The 21,490-nt window shown below is 38.6% G+C and overlaps 1 protein-coding gene across 1 annotated transcript in view; it reads right to left on the bottom strand.

The window, feature by feature from the left end:
- Positions 1-7,506: 7,506 nt before the first annotated feature.
- Positions 7,507-21,490, bottom strand: part of LOC132378842 (L-threonine ammonia-lyase) — a 51,181-nt gene continuing 37,197 nt past the window's right edge. Inside the window, exons 9-11 of the mRNA XM_059946096.1 lie at positions 15,107-15,274; positions 13,911-13,968; positions 7,507-7,614 (exon numbers count right to left, since the gene is read on the bottom strand). Coding sequence (XP_059802079.1) covers positions 7,507-7,614; positions 13,911-13,968; positions 15,107-15,274 — 334 coding nt within the window. The remainder of the gene's footprint in view (positions 7,615-13,910; positions 13,969-15,106; positions 15,275-21,490) is intronic.

Below are 21,490 nucleotides of genomic sequence, written 5' to 3'. Positions count from 1 at the left end.
CTACAGAGCACCAAACTATGTGCAGCTGGTTGACAACATGTTTCAAGCATACAAAACCATGAAGTGCAATATGTCACTAAAGATTCATTTTCTGCGTTCCCATTTAGACTTCTTTCCTGCTAATCTTGGCGATGGGGTGACAAGCATGGTGAAAGGTTTCACCAGGACATTGCAGTCATGGAGAAATGGTATCAGGGCAACTGGAATCCATCAATGCTGGCCGATTATTGTTGGACACTTAAGCAAGAAGTCTCAGACACTGAGTACAAACAAAAATCATCAATGAAACATTATTAGCGTAGTTGAACTATTGGAAAGCATCAACATCATTATGCAATTAAGTACATTATATTTCAATAAAAGCATTACACTCAAAAGGTAGGAGGAACTTAGCAAGCCAGGCAGCAGCTATGGGAGTGAGTAACTAGTCAACATTTTGGGCCAAGATCCTTCATCAGGACTGGAAAAAAGATGAGATGTCCTTTTTTTCCCCAGTCCTGATGAAGCATCTCAGCCTGAAATGTCCACTGTTTACTCTTTTCCATAGATGCTGCCTGACTTGCTGAGTTCCTCCAACATTTTGTGTGTGTTGCTTGGATTTCCAGCATCTGCAGATTTAATAGAAGTTATTTGCTTGTTTTTCCAAATTCCTACATGATACAAATAGTCCGAAATTATATTGCGTTCAGCTTCAAGTGATCTATCATAAACAAAAAAATTCTGAGGGAGCAACACTTCTGGAAAAAAAATTGTTGTCCAGTGTTACTAGTCAGGTTTAGTATAGAGACCTTTAATGACTGATGTATTTAATATGAGGCAGTGTGTATAATTTTAAGCTTCCTATCACTATTAATGGTTAAATCACAAACCCCATTTATGATTTGTGATTACAAAACTATAAATCTGATATGGATGGGGTTATTTCATGACAGTTGAACCTTTCCTCTCCACAGAACAGATGTAACCCTAGCCCTAAACATAATGTGGAATCACACAGATCACAGGAAAATCATGCTGTGAGAATCTCTTATCTGAAGTGAAGAACGTTTTTAAGATTGTCAGTATGTTGAGTCTTGGAAGCAGTACTCCTAAACAGTCCGTGGATTGAGTGTTGGATGGGTTGTTATCAAGGAATTGGGAATTGTTGACAATGGAAATAACCTCATCCATACCAGATTTAGGTTAAGATTATTTATTATTCAAAGTTCTTCCTTCATGTAAAACATTTGCTGATTTCATGTTACGCATTTGTAGATATTTAAGAGATCATATTAAGCCACGGTTGAATGTTGCATGTTGAATTCCACATCCTTACTAATCTTCAAGTAAATGTTTTTCTTTCTGAATTTATGATTTCTTGGTAATTATCTTGAAATGATGGACACCCATTTTGGTCTTCCCATAAATTGGAGGTGAGGCCGGTGCCTTATTGATTAAATGTCAAACTTGGCACCATGCAAGTCCATGTGTCTCCATGCTGTTCATTTATTCACTAGGGCATTATGGAGCCTAATTTGTAATCTTGTATAGTCAGGGCTTCTCCAACAGTAATAGCTCTGATGTGGTCATGTAAATGATGACATTTTTAAATAGAACAGGATACATTCATGGAGGTAGCCAAATAAATGGTGTTATTGTATAGAAGATTCTAGGTAATCCTTTGCCAATGCCAGGGTACAATTTTTAGATAATAGCAGACATTGACAAAATTGGAAAAAATACATTTTATCATTGTAAAATTTGTGAGATTTAAGCATTTTACATTTAAACTAAATCATCACAGTCCTTGTAAAAATGAAGCTTTAGGGAAATAATTATTAGTTGGTTCATGTGGCCCAACTGTACAGAAAGAACTAAAGCATTCTTTGTTGCACTTTCATAAGCTGATATGACCCTATCCAATACTATAACATTAATAACATAAAAAGAACACTGTTTCTGTTCCCATAGGTGTGGCCTTTCCTGTTAAATATTTCCAGAATTTTTGTTTTTATTTTAGGTTTACAGCATCTGTAGTCCTTTTGATTTTTGCTTTGATTCACTACTGTGCAACCAGTTTGAGTTACTCGCCTGTGAGACTGAGCTGTGCACTCCAAGAATTAAAATTAATTTCGGAGCATAAAGTAAAACAAGCATTTGGTTTAAATTCTTGAAATTATTTGAGAAGGGAGAACTTTTATTGAACTGACAACCAGCATCATCCAATTATGCTGTTAAGAACCTGTTTGTTTTACTCTTGGCATGGGAGTAGGAACATGAGGAAGGTCACAATGTGCAACCGTAGTTGACACTTGGATTGAGGTAATTGGAGGGTTAATAAAAGCTCCACGATTCTTTCTGTTTTTGACCTCTCTCACAGTGAGACAATAAAACATTTCATACCTGGGTTGATTGACCTGAGCACCCAGGAGAGAATAACCCTTCATTTAAACTTTAAAGGAAGTCGTTTCAAAGACCTCAAACTTGTCATTATTTTTAAGCAATTATCCTAATCTTTTATGAATAAACACAAAGCTAAAATGGAAATATTACTCAGCTTTGTACTTGTTATCAGGATGGGGGGTGGGGGGGGGGTGGTGTCAGAGGTAGCGACATCAGTTATTGCCAGTCAGTAATTGATCTTGAGAAAATGATAGCAAATGAGGTGATCTGCTGTAGTCTTTTGAGTGAATGGTCTCAGTATGACAGTACTTACAATGCTACAGCATTGAAATGTGGACAACAAGAGTTTTGTGATATCTGCAATGCCCCATACTGAGCCACATTGGCTCCATCTTTTGCGTTCTGCCAAGGGTTCATGCATTGAAATTCCACTGGGCTAGAATTGTTGTATACTTTTAAACAGGAAATGCTGGAGATGTCAACAGCACAGCAAGTTGTTTATAGTACTGGATTGAAGATGCTGTAATTGTTGCATAAAACTTAATACAACTCCTCTGAAAGTATACTTGGCTGGTGCCTTTGATGATAAACCACTTTTAGAGACAAAAATTGAAATAGAAAGTGGTTGAAACATTTGGCAGATCGAGCACCCTTTGCAAAGAAAGTAAAAGTATTTATCCTTATACATATATAATAATTTAGCAGAACATCTCATCTTTATCTAAATAATTAGCTGTGAGTCTGTAATAGCATGGTCACCCGAATTAAAGAACTCAAGTCATACTCCAAGGACTTAACGTAGGGTGACACTTCAGAAGAATGGTAAGGAGGCACTGTGATATCAGAGGTATGATTGAGCTGAGATTTTGTCTGCCCTTTCAGGGTTCTATTTTGCTGAAAAGCAAGGTCTCCTCTCAATGTCCCTCAACTGACAATTTAAAACACTACCTACTCTTATCTCATTGCTATGGAGAAAGTACAGACACCATATCTTGAAAAAATTTCATTGGCTATGACTGTATTTGTGAGTACTTTCAGTAGTGAAGAACTTTAGATAATTGAGAATTCTTTCTTTCATGTACTTTTACCTTAAAGATTAATAGTCATATTTTGTGAGGGTAAAGACAGCAAAATAATTTAAGGCACAAAAAACATGTGGAGCATTTTATATAAGCCAGCCTATATACAACTAATCTTTTTTCCACTCTCAGCAGGTGCTCCTTAAATATGAAGATTTCTGCTTTTAATAAACTTTCAACCAATGAATTCCAAAACCCCACAACTCTTTTACCCTCCGATCCTGCAAGTTATTATAGATTGTGACCCCTTATAAATTATTCAAGTTTGTCCTTTCAGAACATATTGTAATAGTACACACCTCAATTTAATACACTTGCATCTCTCCTTGTTCTATTTATCTGCATAATTGCTTTTCCAGTATTGGCAACATCCTTGCAAAATTTCCCTACTTCACCTCCCATACCAGCACACATTTCCTGTAATGAAAGGCCAGAACTGTATACAATGCTCTAGTTGTGGGCTAACTGATTCTCAAATTCTTCTGTACCTCTGTCAATAAATATCCTGTGCAGTTTCTTAGCAATGTTTTCCATCCTGCTGCTTTCAAGAGTCTGTAAACATCCAACAACAAGATTCTTCTGGTCCTCATACTGTTTACTTATTCATTTGGCTTGTTTCTCCTCCCCATGTGCACTATCATGCATTACTCCAGAACTAACTTCATCTGCACCATTAACCTCTTCCTGCTGCCAACAATTCTCTTCTCACAACCAATTTTGTTGCCATCAGCAAACTTAACTTTACCCTCTAAGTACTGATCATTAACATAATTTAACAAAATCTGATATGCATGGAGCTTCACACACCAATCAACTCTCACTTTTGGCTGTCTGTCCATCAAGTCCATGAATTATCAATGTTTGCCTTTAGTACACAAGGATCAGACGGCAACTTTGGAATTTCTGTGCACTTGTTTTCAAGCTTGAAATGTGGATGTTCTCCCAGAGATTTGATGCAAGCCTGTGAACTGTTGTGGGTTAATTATCTAGTAATTTACCCACAATTACCTTGTAATTACAGAAGGAACTTACTTTTGGAACATATGTTAATGATTTAGATATAATTGTAAGGGGCATGAGATGGAAGTTTGCAGATACTACAAATGTTGGCCAAGTGGTTGATAGAATGTTTTAGACTGCTGAAGGATACAGATGGTCTGGTCATTTGAGCATAAAATTAGCAAATGTAAATTAATCCTGTGAAGAAAGAGGTCATGGAACTTAGCAAGTGCCATTAGGCAAAGGAGAATACAATAAATAGGAGGATATTGAATGGTGTGAAGGAACAGAGAGATCCAGGAGTGGGTGTGTAAAATTCTTAAAGTATTATGACAACTTAAGGTGATTAAAAGGCATACAACCATAAAATATACCAAAAGGTTATTTCTAGAATTATATACATTATTAACTGGTATTGTATACAGTTCTGATTACTACTTGGCAGCAAAGATATGATTGCACTGGAGAGATGTTGCCTGTGGTTGGAAGGGTTTTGCAGTAATGGAAGATTGGTTAAACTGGCTTTCTTTTTATTGGGACAGAAGAGGCTGAATGGAGACATAAGTGAAGTCAATCAAATTATGAGGCATACACAGAATGGGTAGGAAGAAGTCAAAATTTGGAGACATAGGTTTAAAGTAATTGCTGGAAGGATTGAAGGGGCGATCAGTATGTACACTCAAAGATGTGGACCTTGCCCTGACATTAGTCCGCTCTGTGATAAATGCAAGAGGGGCAAGGCCTCTCTCATTCACATGCACTGGTTCTGTCCTAGCTTGGAGAAATTTTGGAACGATGTCTTCACTACGTTATCGTATATTCTGAATCAGCACCTAGAACCAAACCCCTTAATTGCTTTGTTCGGTTTCTGGGGTGAGACAGATTTACGTCTGAGTCCGACCAAATGCCGAATATTATCCTTTGCCTCTCTCCTGGCTAGACGCTTGATCCTCCTCAGATGGAGAGATGTCGCCCCGCCCACTCATGCTCAATGGCTTAACGACATTATGGCCTGCTTTGACCTCGAAAAAATTCATTATTCAGTTCTTAATTCGGACCTAAAGTTCCATAAGGTCTGGGGACCTTTTATCGAGTACTTTCATAACCTTCCTCTTGACTAGGGTTTTTTTTCTTTTCGGTCCCTTGCTTTCAGCTTCCTTTTTTTTCTGGTAGTAGGCATTATTATCCTCTGTTGCTAAGTGTATTCACAGTCTGGGAGTTTGATTGTCCTGATTTATATTCTCTATATTGTGTTGTGGTTGGTCTGGAGTTTTTTTTTGTGTTGTGGGGCTTGGGGAGGACACTAAGTTTACTTGTCTTCAATTTAGGTGCTTTTTTTAAAAAATTCTCTTTCTCTATATCATATTGTCATTGTATGGTTAATTTTGCACTGTATTAATGTTCCTCATTGTGATTTGGGGTTTTTTAATCTGTAAAATGTATAAAAAAACTAATAAAAAAAAAGATGTGGACCTTGTACAGAGGGGTAGTATTGAACTGGGTCACTTTTCTGGACTGACATGGACACAACATGTTAAGTAGTCTCCTGTGTTGTAAATTTTCTATGATTCTATCACTGGGACTGAGGATCAGACAGATAATGTAAGGGGTGTTTTCCCATTGATTTTAATATGGTAGAATAAATGTGGAAGATCTGGGCACTTGCTTGTTAATTTGAAAAAAAATCCAATGGGTTATTAATTTTGAAAAATGGTTTAAGTCTTATCATGAATTGTTAAGAAATTATTTATTTGCTACGTTTTTGAATGTAATATAAACATTCAGAATGTTTTTAAAGATTATGTTCTAAGCAGTTCAGAAGCCTTCCTGTCACTTCTCATCTTCGTTGTCCTAGATGATGCTTTTCTTTCTGCTGTATAATAATCTGCTGGGGTCTTCTCCAATGTTGGCCTGGAAAGGTTGCATGTTTTACCCAGATCAGGAATGGGTGCTGTTAGGACCATTTCTTCCATTTTGTATGTAAAGGCAGAGTGGTCAAATGAATGTTCCCCAAATGTTAGCTTGTTCCATTTCTAGCCGTTTCAGTATTTTAGGTTTTTTTTCTAAAACATTAAGATCTTTTAGCGAGTGACAAATCACTTTGATGTGAGTAATTGTTCATAACTTCTGTAAAGAATGAACCTCTCAATTCTTTTTACACTATAGTAATGCTCTTTCTCTCTCCCTCTTTTTCTATCTCTCTATCTCACTCTCTCTCTACCCACCCCCACTTGTATTCTCATCCTTGCCCTCTCCATCCCTCACTCTGTGCTCTATCAGTAAATTTTGCCTTCAAGCAACAGTGTAGAAGGTTATATATTTCTCCCAATGTTCCATTTCATTGATCAGTGGAAGCAAAATCGTTCCTTTGTACATCACAGAGCTACATGAATTACATCATATCTAAAGTTAAATAACTACCTTTGATTCTGACGCTGAAGATACTTTCAAAAATCAGTGACAATGAAGTGCAGACATGCATTTGGTTGGTATTGGGTATTACAATATGATGAACTTGGCTCTGTGCAATTCCTGATCCATGCTCAATACTCTGATATCTGCTTCGGAAGTGTGAACCAAGTATCTACCCTTCAAAAATGTCTCTCCATTTTCCAATCAAGGTTCCATAAATTGTAATGTGATGAAGAGTAAGACAAGGCCAGGACACAATGGAAAATCCCACTACTCCTCAGAAGACTTGTACTTAAGGGTATACATCCAACTGAGAACAGAAGGCTTCATTTCTATTTCACATCAAACAATTGTACTTCTGCCAATGCTGCACTTCCTCAGTACTGCACTCGAGTCTCAGCTTGAATTTTGTGCTCTAGCCTCTGGAGTGGGGCTTCTAACATAGGTGAGAATTGTGTCACAGCTGACACTGAGAAAAGGCCGACCTTGCTATGGTTGGCAAGATGGCATTACCTACAACAGCTCATCAGAAATGACCAACCACAGAGACAGGCTGTCTAAACTACAAGTGAAAAGCACCATGTGCCAGACATTGTTCTCTGCCTGTAGCAACCTTTACTTTCTTTTTTCCATCTCAGTCTTCAGACCGTTCCTGCCAGGTGAACGTGGTGTAGCGCTCCCTCAGCGTTCTCTCCATCTGCACCATTTGAGATCTGTCTCGGACCTCGATAACACATGTGACCTGAAAGAACCAAGCAGGTGGTGATGTTGACCATCTACAGTAACTTGCATTTATTTTGAACCTTTTAACAAGATGCTTTACATGACATAATCAGCCAAAACAATTAACACTGGGAGAAAAGACCAAAGGCTTGTATACAGGTTTACAAATCTTAGAAAGAGGTAGAAAGAATTAGGGAAGTTAATTATCTAGCTTAGAGTCTGGATAAAGTGGAAAGAAATTGGAGATGCTTGATACCATTCCAATCACTATCCATTTCTGAAAGGTGCTCAGTGTGGGCACACTTAGACAATCATTTAGGTTCATAGATTAGCAGTTTATTTGGTTACTTGGTTTTGGGATGCGTCAAGTTTTATTAAGCCAAAGTTCCCACACCTATGCTCTGGTCAAGCAAAGGGAATTGCACCCCCGATTATCTTACTCCCTCTGACTGCTGGAACACTGAAATACTACATTGCTCTCTTCCCAGATAAATTACAGATTGATAGGTAGGTGGTTTACACTCATAATATGAAGAGGGAAGTTCACTTAAGAGACCCAAAGATGGATAATCAGTAGGTACTTGGTTACTAAAGAGTCACCAGTCATCTAACAGCCCTATATTGAGAATCCATTGTAATTTTAATGGGACACTATCAGAGTTCACGAAATTGGAGCAAATAAAGATACATGATGCTGACAAGCTCAAAGTTTAATTAGATGGCAAGAGATGACGTCTATATTCCTCAATTAGTTAATTGTGTCATTCCAAGTCAATAGACAATAGGTGCAGAAGTAGACCATTCAGCCCTTCGAGCCTGCACCGCCATTTTGAGATCATGGCTGATCTCTGATTTCCTTCTCCAGTAGGGACTTTGAGGAGTGGGAGCCCTGTTGGATTTGCCTTTCTTATCTCAGATCTGCTGGATCCTAATCTGACATCTGTGGCACTGTCTGAGATTTCCTAATTCAGCATCTAAGCTCCAGCCTTAGCAATAACTGAGAGAAACCTGTCCATAAATTCACAAGCAATACACATTTGTGTGTTTTGAAAATCACTGCGATTTATAGTACTGTGCAAAAGTCTTAGGTACATATATTATTAGGGTGCCTTCGACTTCTGCACAGTACTGTATCTATCAACATAGAGTGGAGAGCGGGATTGTAAATCTAGTGGAGCAAAGGATGTTGGAATGGAGAGAGTGGAGCGCGGTGAGAGGGATGTGGGACAGATGGCTGAGAAAGAGTGCAGGGGCGGGGGAGATGGCATGGGTGCAAATGCACCCAGCCCTGAGACACCAGGCAAGACCATTTGACTCCAAACAATTGGTTTATTGATCATAACAGAATGTCTCTCTGATGCTTCCCTTTCCCTTTCCCTTACCGTGATCTCCCCTCTCCCTGCCCCCTTCCTAGAGTCAGTCCACAATAGAGACCCAAATCAGAATCAGGTTTATCACAACCCTGAGAGATCTATTCCTGCTATTTCGTCCTTGCTTGCTCAGTTTATTAACTTTTCTGGTTATAAATTGAATTTTAATAAGAGTGAATTATTTCCATTAAATATGCAAGTTCCAATTTATAAACATTTACCATTTAAAGTTGTTACAGATTATTTTACTTACTTAGGTATTAAAATTACTAAAAAACATAAAGATTTATTTAAAGTTAATTTTTTACCTTTAATTGACCATATTAAGCAACTTGCTACCACGTGGTCTCCATTATCTTTGTCATTGGTTGGTTGAATTAATGCTATTTAGATGATGGTATTACCCAAATTCTTATATTTATTTCAAGCATTATCAATTTTTATTCCTAAATCTTTTTTTGATATTATTGACTCCAAAATATCTTCTTATCTGTGACAGAATAAAAATCCTAGACTAGGCAAAAAATATTTACAGAAGCCTAAGAAGGAGGGCGGTTTGGCTTTGCCAAACTTGAGATTTTACTATTGGGCTGTTAATATATGATATTTAATATTTTGGACACAAGAATTGACTATAGCTGCTTGTCCACAATGGGTAAATTTGGAATGTAAATCTGTACAAGACTTTTCATTGTTTTCAATTTTAGAATTTTCACTTCCTTTTTCTTTATCTAAATTGAATAAACAAATAACTAATCCTATAGTCAAATATACATTGCGAATTTTGTTTCAATTTCATAAATTTTTTTGGTTTGAATAAGTTCATTTTATCAAGCCCTATAATATCTAACTTTTTTTTGGCCCTTTTTTATGAATCAAGCTTTTCTTTTATGGAAAACAAAAGGTATAACATGTTTTCGTGATTTGTTTTTGGATGATTTATCTTGTTAAGCAGCCTCATGTGTGGCATATGATAGACATGTTTTTTACACTAGGGGTGCGCCAGAAAGTGCATTGTGCCTAAGAGGGGCGTTGACAAGTATGATAGTGATATAGGGGGTCATTGGTAACAATGAAAGTGCTGTAAGGGGGTGTTGGGCTAAAAAAGGTTGGGAAACACTAATGTGAAATACTAGTGTACACAGTCCAACAGTAACAGATGTTACACATGGGAGCTGTTACAGGGCACAATCTTAACCATTACCAATTTTGTACATGTTATGTGTGGAACAGCAACCAGCCCCACCAGTGATAGATGACACATGATGGTTTCACCAAGGGAGCTGCAGTGACCAGTTGCATTGTCAGGGTTCTCAAACTCCTGGGTAATGGTAACATATGTTGTATGTGTTGTAGCAGTCTCCTGATTAACAGCACTAAGTTCATAAGGCCTCAATAGAAAATACAGAAAACTTAATATGGTGGGGAAAAGTGAGGTAATTTTATTTTCCTTCATAAAATGGTGAGTAACTGCATGCATACAAATGGCAATGAAGCAGTGGATATTTCTGGTACCAGATGGAAGTAGTTATCTGTAAATAATTATTATGGGAGAGCATGCCAATGTTTTGTGTTTTATGGGTGATCAAGATGGAGCCAAATCTTTATCAGATTGATGGAAAGCATAAGCAGACAACACTTCAATATGTTGGTGTGTAGTTTATGACTGATTTGTTAGCGTTACTCATAATTTCTCAGAATGTAATTGACACGTGGCCAAGAGCACAGAAGATGGAGATAAGCCATTAGCGGATATTGGCTCCTTAGGGAGAATAGCCTAACCAGCCAAGGAGGGCTCCTAATTACTTCATTTATTTATTATTTCAGCAAGCTTAAGGCATGTCTGACTGGCAGAAGGAAAAGAGTGGAAATAATCAAGGCTTTTTCTGGTTGGCTGCCAGTGGCTAGAGGTGTTCTAGAGAGGCCGGTGTTAGGTCCACTATTTTTCGTTTTATATGTTAATGATCTGGATGAGGGAATTCACAAGATCACAAGACAAAGGAGCAGAAGTATGCCATTCGGCCCATCAAGTCTGCTCTGCCACTCCACCACGAGCTAAACTATTCTCCCGTCTAGTTCCAATTTCTGGCATTTTTCCCATATCCTTTGATACCCTGACTAATTAGATACTTGTCAATCTTCTTAAAAACCCTCAATGATTGGGGTTGATGATTTTGTGGCAATATTTGTGGACGATACAAAAGTAGGTTGAGGGGCAGGTAGTGCTGAGGAAGAAGAGAGACTGCAGAAAGAATGGAACAGATTAGGGCAATGGACAAAGAAGTGACAGATGGAATACAGTGTATGGAATGAATGGTCATGCACTTTGGTTGAAGGAATAAAGGTATAGACTACTTTCTAAACTAGGAGCAAGTTCAGAAATCGGAGATGCAAAGGGACTTGGGAGTGCTAATGCACGATTCCCTAAAGGCTAACTTTCTGTTTGAGTCAACAGTAAGAAAAGGCAAATGTATTGTTAGCATTCATTTTGTAAGGAATAAAATATAAAGGCAAGGATATAATACTGAGGCTTTTTAACCATTGGTCTGGCCACATTTGGAGTACTATGAGTGGATTTGAGCCCCATATCTAAGGATGAATGTACTGGCATTGGAGTGGATCCAGAGGAGGTTAACAAGAATGATCCTGGGAATGAGAGGATTGATATATGAAGAGTGCTTGATGGCTTTGGGTCTTTTCTCACTGGAGTTTAGAAGAATGGGAGAAAGGAGAGGGATCTCATTGAAACCTACTGAACATTGATAGGTCTGGAGAATGGACATGAAGAGGATATTTTCAATACTGAGACAGTCTAGGACCAGAGGACAGCCTCAAAATGGGTGTTCCTTTAGAACAGAGATGAGGAGGAATTTCTTTAGCCATAGGGTGGTGAATCTGTGGAATTAATTACCATAGATGGCCATGGAGGCCAAGTAATTGGACACATTAAAAATGGAAGGTGATAGGTTCTTGATTAGTAAGGGTGTCAAAGTTATGGGGAGAAGGCAGAAGAATGGGGTTGAGAGGGATAATAAATCAGCCATGATAAAATAGACACAATGGGCCAAATGGTTTAAGTCCTTCTTTGTCTTATGGTCTTCTGTCTAAAGAGTACCAAAGAAGCTAAATTATCCATCCTCTCTGTCGTGTGGTCTCCCTGACCATGTGAGATGGTAATCTAACTGAATGACACTTCTGTTGGAAAAAATATGACAGAACATGGAGCCATACCCTCTCTGTAGCACTTATGGAGCCAGGGGAAGAAGCAACATTTGGAAACAGGTCCATCAGCCCACTGAGTCCATACTGTCAACTACTCATTTATATTGAGCCTACATTAATGTTTTATCTTTCCCCTCTACATTCCCATCAACTCTTCCAAGTACCTACACACTAGGGGCAATTTATAGTGGCCAATTAACCTACCAACCCTCACAACCTTAGGTTGTAGGAGAAAACCAGAAGAGACTCATGTGATCACAGGAAGAACAGGTGGATTGAGCCTGGGTCTCTGGCGCTGAGAGGCAGCAGCTCTACCAGCTGTACCACTGTGTCTGCTTGATGGTAGCTTTTCTTTTAAAATTTGTATCCTGCCCAGCTAACATGTAGGCCCAGGTTTCATAGACAGAGAAATTAAAGCAGTACAGCACAGTACAGGCCCTTCAGCTTAAAATGTTGTGCCATATTCTACTTCAAGATCAATCTAACCCTTCCCTCTGTTTTCCTTTCATCAATAAAAGTTCAAAGTTCCTAAGGCAGCATCTTCTAGATGCACGACCACTACCATCTAGAAGGATGAGAACAGCAGATACCTGGGAACACCACCACTTGGAAATCCCCCTCCAAGTCACTCACCATCCTGACTAGGAAACATATCACCATTCCTTCATTGTCACGTGGAATTCTTTCCCTAACAGCACTGTGGCTGTATTTACAACTGAGGGATGCAGCAGTTCAAGAAAACAGCTCATCACCACCTTCTCAAGGGCAATTAGGGATTGGCAATAAATGCTGGCTTTGCTGGCAATGCCCACTTCCCGTAAATGAATATTTTTTTAAAATGTGCCTTATCTAAGAGTCTGTAATATATCAATGTTTCCTGAACGTTTCAAGGACAGCTTCTTCCCCTCTGCCATCAGATTTTTAAATAGTCAATGAACTCATGAACATGACCTCACTATAGTTTTTGCTTGCTTTTTGCACTACTTAATTTTTATATATTTTTTTGATTGCAATTTATAGTTTTTTAAAAACAATTATGTATTGCAATGTACTGCTGCCACAAAACAGCAAATTTCATGACACAGGCTGGTGATATTAAATCTGATTCTGATTCTAACTGAATTGATAGCTTTCATAGCAATAATGTCTAAAATATGTTGACAGAAGTTTGAAATGGTCTTTATGTCAAGTAAAACAGGAAGAGGCCATTCAACTCTTCAAGCTTTTCTGCCATTTAAGTAGAATCTAATTATTCAATCATGGCCATCTGAAACAGTTAGCACCTCATACTGCAATGGAACATTCTGTATGAAGTGATTGGCTATCCATTACTTCTGGTGACCATGCAAAACAATTGCTTCCAGTTCAGGCTGAAAGTACTTGGTTGAGTTTTTACCCTGACAGAAACATCCTCATATTTGAGCTTGTTCAGTCCCTATGGTGAACATATAATGCCTTTTTATGTTTCCTAGTTTCTAGTCAGGGACAACATTCGTTCTTTTCAATCAGTGCTGAATGTGCATTTTCCCAGCTTATAGCCATTAATGACAAGCATGTGACTTCAACACACTGAACACAGAAAAGTACAGTGCAGGAATAGGCCCTTCGGCCCACAATGTCTATGCTCAACACAATGCCAAATGAAGCTAAATGCATTTGATCCGGATATGTTCCATATTCCTGCATCCCCTACTAATGTGACTTTTCATTGTTTTTTTTTTACCTTAATGCTGAAAATATCTGAGGTGACAAAAAAGCGCTCCTGAATAACATCCAGCACTCTAAGGCAAAATAAGAGATTGAGAAAATGTAAGAAGAAAGAATAAATGAAGGAAAGATAATAAATCAGTACAGAGGATAGACATTTATTTGTTAATTACCAACATCGACATGCATGAACAATTGGCCACTGTTTCTGCTCACCTCTGCTGATGTGGTCGCCATGTTGAGCAGTACATGAACATGCAAGTAAGCCAGTGGCAATATGCTCACATCTTGCAAAAAGTGTTGTAGAAAAACGGATTTGCGTTAAGACAAGGATCACTTAGATTTCTGAATATAAAACTCCTGAATGAAGGTTGTCATGGAAATTGGCTTTTTTTAATGCTTTTTTTGATTACCTTGTAATTTTAGCTGCATTGTTTAGGAGATCATTAGTGTGAATTCAATCGTTGTCCACCTTAGACAACACCAAATCTGGTACAGATCAATTAATTCACCATTAGCAGTTTGATATCATCTCTAAATGTGACTTTAGACATGACGCAAATCTATGATTCAGATTCTATCACTTCCATGTTCACTCTTTCAACAGGCCAATATCAGAGGTGCACAAGTTCATGACATGATCCCCAACAACTCCACATCAACCTTTCACAATCAGAGGTGATCTCACAAACTGAAAAGAGGAGAAGCTTGGACCAGACGACTGGAATTCTTTGCTATGATGGCACTTGAAAAATAACCTTTCTTCAAAATACACACCCGAAGTAGTGTGATATTCACGCACTCACACTAGCACCTACTGTATACCATACCCACTCATTTTTGATACAAACACAGATCTACATACAGCACAGATGCACACCAACATCAACACCTTGAATGTTTAGAAAACTTATTTTCTTTCACATTGTTGTGAGGATCTGGAATTTTCCACCTGAGTGGATAGTGAATACTCAGTGCCTTCCACAGGAAATTTGATGAGTAACTGAGGCAAAATAATTTCAGTGTGACAGAAAATCTGGGGGAATTAAGGCTGGTCATTTGCTGCCTAGGGAGCCAGCATGGATTTGATGGACAAAATAGCTGGTGATATAAAATTTTATGACTTCTAGGATCTTAATATAATTGCTACAATCCAGGAATAATAACACTCTAAGTACATTTACGAACTAATTCCACAATCTCTTCACTCACCTTACTTCTGCACGGGCAAGTACCTCGAGTAGTTTTGCAAGATCTCCAGTGCAGTCACACACTTGAATGGAGAACTTACACAGCTTGTTGTCTAGAACCAAGGCCCTGTCCAGACACTGACGCATCAGTGGAACGTCCAAATTCCCACTACAAAGTGGAATGACCACTCTGGAAGAGAAAATCATTGAAAGGAACCCATACAAAGCTTCTCAAGGTTTAAAGTAAGTTTATTCTCAAAGTATATAGTAGATGTCACCATATACTACCGAGGATACATTTTCTTGAGGGCATTCATAGTAGATATATAGAATTAATCGAATCAATGAAAAACTACACACAAATAAAGACAGGCAAACAATGAATGTGCAAAAGACATCAAATATACATATACAAAAGGAAGAACAAAATAACAAATAAATAAATAACATTGAGAACATGAGTTGTAGAGTAATTGGAAGTAAATCTATAGATTGCAGAATCAGTTCTGTGTTGGGCTGAGTGAAGTTAACCCCTCTGGTTCTGGAGCCTGATGGTTGACAGGTAATAACTGTTCCTGAACCTGGTGTTGTGGGACATAAGGCTCCTGTACCTCCTTCCTGTGGGCAGCACTGAGAACAGAGCAAGGCCTGGATGGTGGAGGTCCTTGATGATGGATGACACTTTCCTATAACAGAACTCTTTGTAGATGTGCTCAATGGTGGGGAGAGCTTTACCCATGATGGACTGGGCTGTATTCCCCTACTTTTTGTAGGTTTTTCTATTCGAGGACGTTGGTGTTTCCATACCAGGCTGTGATACAACTTGTTGGTATACTCTCCACATTCATATTTAAACCATGTGGCACGGTAGCATAGCGGTTAGCACAATCGCTTTACAGCATCAGTGATCACTTACTGAGGTTCAATTCCCACTGCTGTCTGTAAGGAGTTTGTAGGTTCTCCATGTACCCTCTGGTTTCCACCCACATTCCAATGATATATGAGTTAGGGTTAGTAAATTGTGGGCATGCTCTGTAGGAGCCAGACTCATGGAGATGTTGCAGGCTTTCCCCACAATCCTCACTGATTTGATTTGATTTGATGCAAACAATGCATTTCACTGTACATGTGACAAATAAATCTGATCTTGACCTTAAACTAGAACGGTTTCCTCATTCATCAGATATTACAATGCTGCCAGAGACCAACAGCTGGACAAAGATCTGATATAGTGGAATTGACTGATCAATATTGTTTAGCAGAGTGGAGCTACCTGTGGCTGCTGATTGGGAAACAGAATGGTGTAAATAAAATGAGTAATACTGGAAGAGAATAAAGAATCCATGAAAAGTATCCATTTTCCCAACTGTATCCTCACTTCCCCATGGAGAAGATGGAACAATCTCTTACTGACGATAGTGGGGCACAGTTAGAAGACACCTGGTGTATTGAAGACACTCCAGTCACCTATTGCCCAGTTACTGAAGAAAGGGGAATTGGCTTATGAGAAACATGCTGCCTTAATATTAAAGTGAGAATGGTCCTCTTTCGAACAATATTGTGCTTGGTGGTGAAGCCAGGGCAGAATCCTAATGGTCATAGTGTAGCTTCTCATAGAGGAGGTAAGGTAAACCTCTCTTGGTCATTGATGAAAACAGACTAATTTTATATTGGTCACGGCACTGTCACTACTGATGATTTATGAAAACTCAAGGGTTTCCTTTAGCTAAAGCAATGACTCTCCCACGAAAATATCTCAATGTTTTCTGGACGGACTGTTATATATAGAAAAGTCAAGTGTCCAAAGGTCATAACTCTAAATCTGACATTAAGAGTGACAGCCTCATGGAAAAAGTATTTTCCCATCAGATAAATTGCTTTCAAAGGATTATGAAGTGATGGAAGTACATTGCACAATGGAAATCCAAACAAGAGCCTTGGTAACCGCAAGACCCAAACAAAGTGCTTGTTGAATTTCTGCTAGTGTAGTGTACCATTGTGTTAGAAATTCACTTACATGAGTCTGGCTGGAGACTGTTTGTGGCTTGGTTACGAGCAAAAATTTTTCCAATCCTGATCTTAAAACCCAAACTCTGGTGTTAAGATGAAAGCCATATCTCCACTTACAGAAAGTAAGTTTCAAAACCCTCTCTTCCTTAAACCCAATTGTTTCCACCATATTGCTGCTTTGTTAAACTAAATCTCCCATAACCTCGTGTCAGCAAGTGGGAAGTGATGAATATTCTTAGGAAAAGTAACAGGCAAAAGAACAGTCTGAACAGAAGGCAACCTGGTGATGGAGTAAGGCTATGGGGTTTGAATATTGATTCTCAGAATATTAAGGCAAGATATCAGAAAATCTCACAAAATTCTAGACTTTACCTCCAAGTACAGAATATAGGAGTCGAGATATAATGATGAATCTGCAAAGAGATTACACAGAATTTACCTAGATAAAGCAGGCCTTTCAGCAGTTAAATGCATCAGAACTTCCTCCTGGACTTGCTCACTCAGTGCAATTAACATATTTTTTTCCTTTTTCTGTTCCATAAGACATAGGAGCAGAATTAGGGCATCTGACACATCAGGTCTGCTCCACCATTCAATCATGACTGATACTCTTTTTTCTCCTCCTCAACCCCAGTTCCTGGCCTTCTCCCTGTAACCTTTGATGTCATGTCCAATCAAGAACCTATCAATCTCTGCCTTATATACACCCAACAACCTGGCCTCCACAGCTGCATGTGGCAACAAATTCCAATAATTCACCATCCTTTGGCTATTCCCTCATGTAAACTTTACATGTTACTCATCTCAAATCCTGCCTGAGATTGCATGTTTCACTTATTAATCTGACTCAAGGACAAAAATATTGTTTTTGACTAGGGGCTGAATTGTTCAATTTTTAAAAAAATTCTTTGTTAAGTTCCAAAGTTTTTCTTAAATTATTTATATTATTGGGAATTTTCAGCATTAACTTTCACTCTCTAAAGTGTAACCAAATCAAAATCAGTAATAATAATTATACACATGAACTCAAAAGTCGTACTAACATTTACCAATTCACCACAAACTGCACAACAGATGATAACAGGTATTATCAGGTGATAATAAACCTGATTCTGATGGTCGTACCACTGACTAACGATAAATAAATCAGGTTAGCTACTTGTCTCTAAGGACATTTTAAAAGCCACATGCAAGATTCTTAAAATAAAATTAATAAAATCAAAAATTCTGTATGGTTTGCAATTATTGAAGATGTGGAGTTTCATGAATGAACAAAAAATAAATTACTGCAATTTGGGACTATGTTTTTTAAAAGTTTGGCTCTAGTTTTGAGCTCCCCAACAGCTGAAGATTGTAGAGCTGTGCAGACAGCATAATGAAACGGTTCAACAAAGAAAAGCTGAAGAGAAATAACAGAGTTAACATTCACAGGTTGATGGAAGGTCATAGTTCTGAAACAGTAACTCTGTTTTACTCTCCAGCTGCCCAACCAATCTGCCAACTATTTCCAGCACTTTTTATGTTTCTTTCTGGGAGTTCCTGGATGCAACTTTGGAAGGTTTTACAGAAGTAGGCTTGGCAAGTACCGGAGGGCATTTGTAGATTATCTATAATGGTCTGGAAACATGTTGAAAATTAGCTAAATGTTCCTGTAGATTTCTGGGTGTCTGCTTTCCTGTTCAGAAATTTGTCTCCTAATTTTTGGACCAATTTTCATTTTCCCTAACAATTTTCTCCTGACTTTAAACTCACAGAAATGATATCAAAACATTTCGGCTCATCTCTATCATAAATAGGTGACCCTTTATTTATAAATAGTAATCCCCAATTCCAGATTTTCCAATAAGAAGAACATCCTCATCCCATTACTTTGTCAAGATTTCTCGAGACTTACGGTCTTATTCCAAGAAAGGGCATTTGTAGAATGCCTACAAGAAGGCTTTTGAGAGCTGATTGTGATTGAACCCACTAGAGTGATGACAATTCTGGTTTGGTGTTGAGTAATGATCCAGATTTGATTAGGAAGCTTAAGGTAAAAGAACCCTTAGGAGACTGTGATAATAATATGATAGAATTCACCCTGCAGTTTGAGAAGGAAAATCTAAAATCAGATGTATTGGTATTACAGTGGAGCAAAGGGAATTACAGAGCCATGAGAGAGGAGCTGGCCAAAGTTGATTGGAAGGGGACTCTAGCAGGAATGATGGCAGAACAGCAATGGCTGGTGTTTCTGCAGGGAAATTCAGAGGGTGCTGGAAAGATACATCCCAAAGATGAAGAAGTATTCTGAAGGAAGAAGACAAACATGGCTGACAAGTGAAGTCAAAGACAGCATAAAGGAAAAAGGGGGGCATATAATATAGCAAAAATTAATGGGGAGGTAGAGGATTGGGAATTTAAAGCATAAACAACAGAAGGCAAATGAAAAGGCTACAAAGAGAAAAAAGATTAAATATGAAGGTAAGTTAGCCAATAATATAAAAGAGGAAACAATAAATAACTCTCCTCCGGCTTTCAGCTGGCTAAAGGTAATGATTATAACCGATACAACTTGACAACTCTGCTATCTTCATCAGGGATGATACTTGGGCATGTCTAGTCCAGTGGTATTTATAATTCCATAGTCTGTCCCGCCTGATTGGTTCGTCCTCAACCAATCAGTTTTCCGCTTTCCTACCTTGTTTACAATTGAATTCCAGTTCTTACTTAGCAAAACCTTCGCCTTTGTTAAAATTCCTGGATATTCTAATATGATGGAAACCAGACGATAGCCTCGGACATGGCATCTATTGGAAACCTACTCATGTAGACTTACAGCTCAACAATAACAGCCACCATCACGCCTCCCAATACAGAGCAGTTCTTTCTACTTTGATTAACTGTACGAAAACTATGTTGGACCCAGAGAGTCTCTCAGAGGAAATGAGATGATTACGCATGACATTGCTACAGAATGGCTACAAGGTGAAGGAAATTGTACGGGATCAGCGGCATCAACAGAGCTCTACAAACCAAAAGTACAGAAGGGATAATTGGAGTGGCCATTGTCAGGAGTAGACCAGTGGCGAGAGTAGAAGTGACAGGCTTTGGCTCGGAAGAGGTGTCGGCTCTGGGTAAAGCTTCTGTTGAAGTTTCCTGCTCATCTTTTTTCCCCTCTCACTGTATCACTTAAATGGCTGTGGTGTGCTTTTCATGCTGAATGCAATAAATTCTTGGATCATTGGGATCTCTTCTGGGGGAGGTATGACCTGTTCAAAGTGACGATTTGCACCTGAACTCAAGAGGATCAATATTCTTGCAGGCAAGTTTGTTAGAGCTGTTGAGGAGGGTTTAAACTAATTTGGCAGGGGGGTGGGAACTGGAGTAAAGGAACTCAGGATAGGACAGATAGTAAAAAAGCATGCAGTCAGATTGTCAGGAAGGGTAGGCAGGTGATGGGACTTAGTTGTAACCAACAGGCTGCGTATCGAAACATTAGGGATGCAGAATCAGGAAGGATAGCAAATACGGTACTCAAGGTGTTGTATCTAAATGCCTGTAGTATAAGGAATAAGGTGGATAATCTTGTGGCACTATTACAGATTGCCAAGTATGATGTTGTGGTCATCCATGAATCTTGGCTGAAGGATGGCTGTAGTTGGGAGCTGAATGTCCAAGGTTACACGTTATATCAGACGGATAGGAAGGTACATGAGGGGGGTGTGGCTCTACTGGTAAAGAATGGCATCAAATCAGTAGAAAGATGTAACATAGGATTGGAAGATGTTGAATCCTTGTGGGCTGAGTTAAGAAACTGCAAGGGTAAAAGGACGTTGATGGCAGTTATATACAGGCCTCCCGACAGTAGCTGGGAGGTGGACCGCAGGTTACAACAGGAAATAGAAAAGGCTTATTAAAAGGGCAAAATTACAGTAGAGTCATGGAAGATTTTAACATGTAGGTTGATTGGGAAAATCAGGTTGGTAATGGATCTCAAGAGAGTGAGTTTGTTGAATGCCTAAGAGATGGCTTTTTAGAGAAGTTTGTAATTGAGCCTACTAGGGGATCAGCTGTACTGGATTGGGTGCTATGTAATGAACCAGAGACGATTAGGGAGCTTAAGGTAAAAGAATCCTTAGGAACCAGTGATCACAATATGACTAATCAACTTGAAATTTGATAGGGAGAAAGTAAAGTCTGATATAGCAGTATTTCAATAGAGTAAGGGAATTTAAAGTGGTATGAGAGTGGAGTTGGCCAAAGTAAATTGGAAGGAGATGCTGGCAGGGATGTCAGCAGAGCAGGAGTGGTGTGCATTTCTGGGAAAATGAGGACACATGTATTCCAAGAATGAAGAAATACCTAAATTGTAAAATAGTACGACTGTGGCTGACAAGGTAAGTCAAAGCTAATATAA

This window comes from Hypanus sabinus, chromosome 21 (genome assembly GCF_030144855.1).
Source record: "Hypanus sabinus isolate sHypSab1 chromosome 21, sHypSab1.hap1, whole genome shotgun sequence".
Taxonomy (NCBI): domain Eukaryota; kingdom Metazoa; phylum Chordata; class Chondrichthyes; order Myliobatiformes; family Dasyatidae; genus Hypanus; species Hypanus sabinus.
This window is presented reverse-complemented; position numbering and strand designations above follow the sequence as displayed.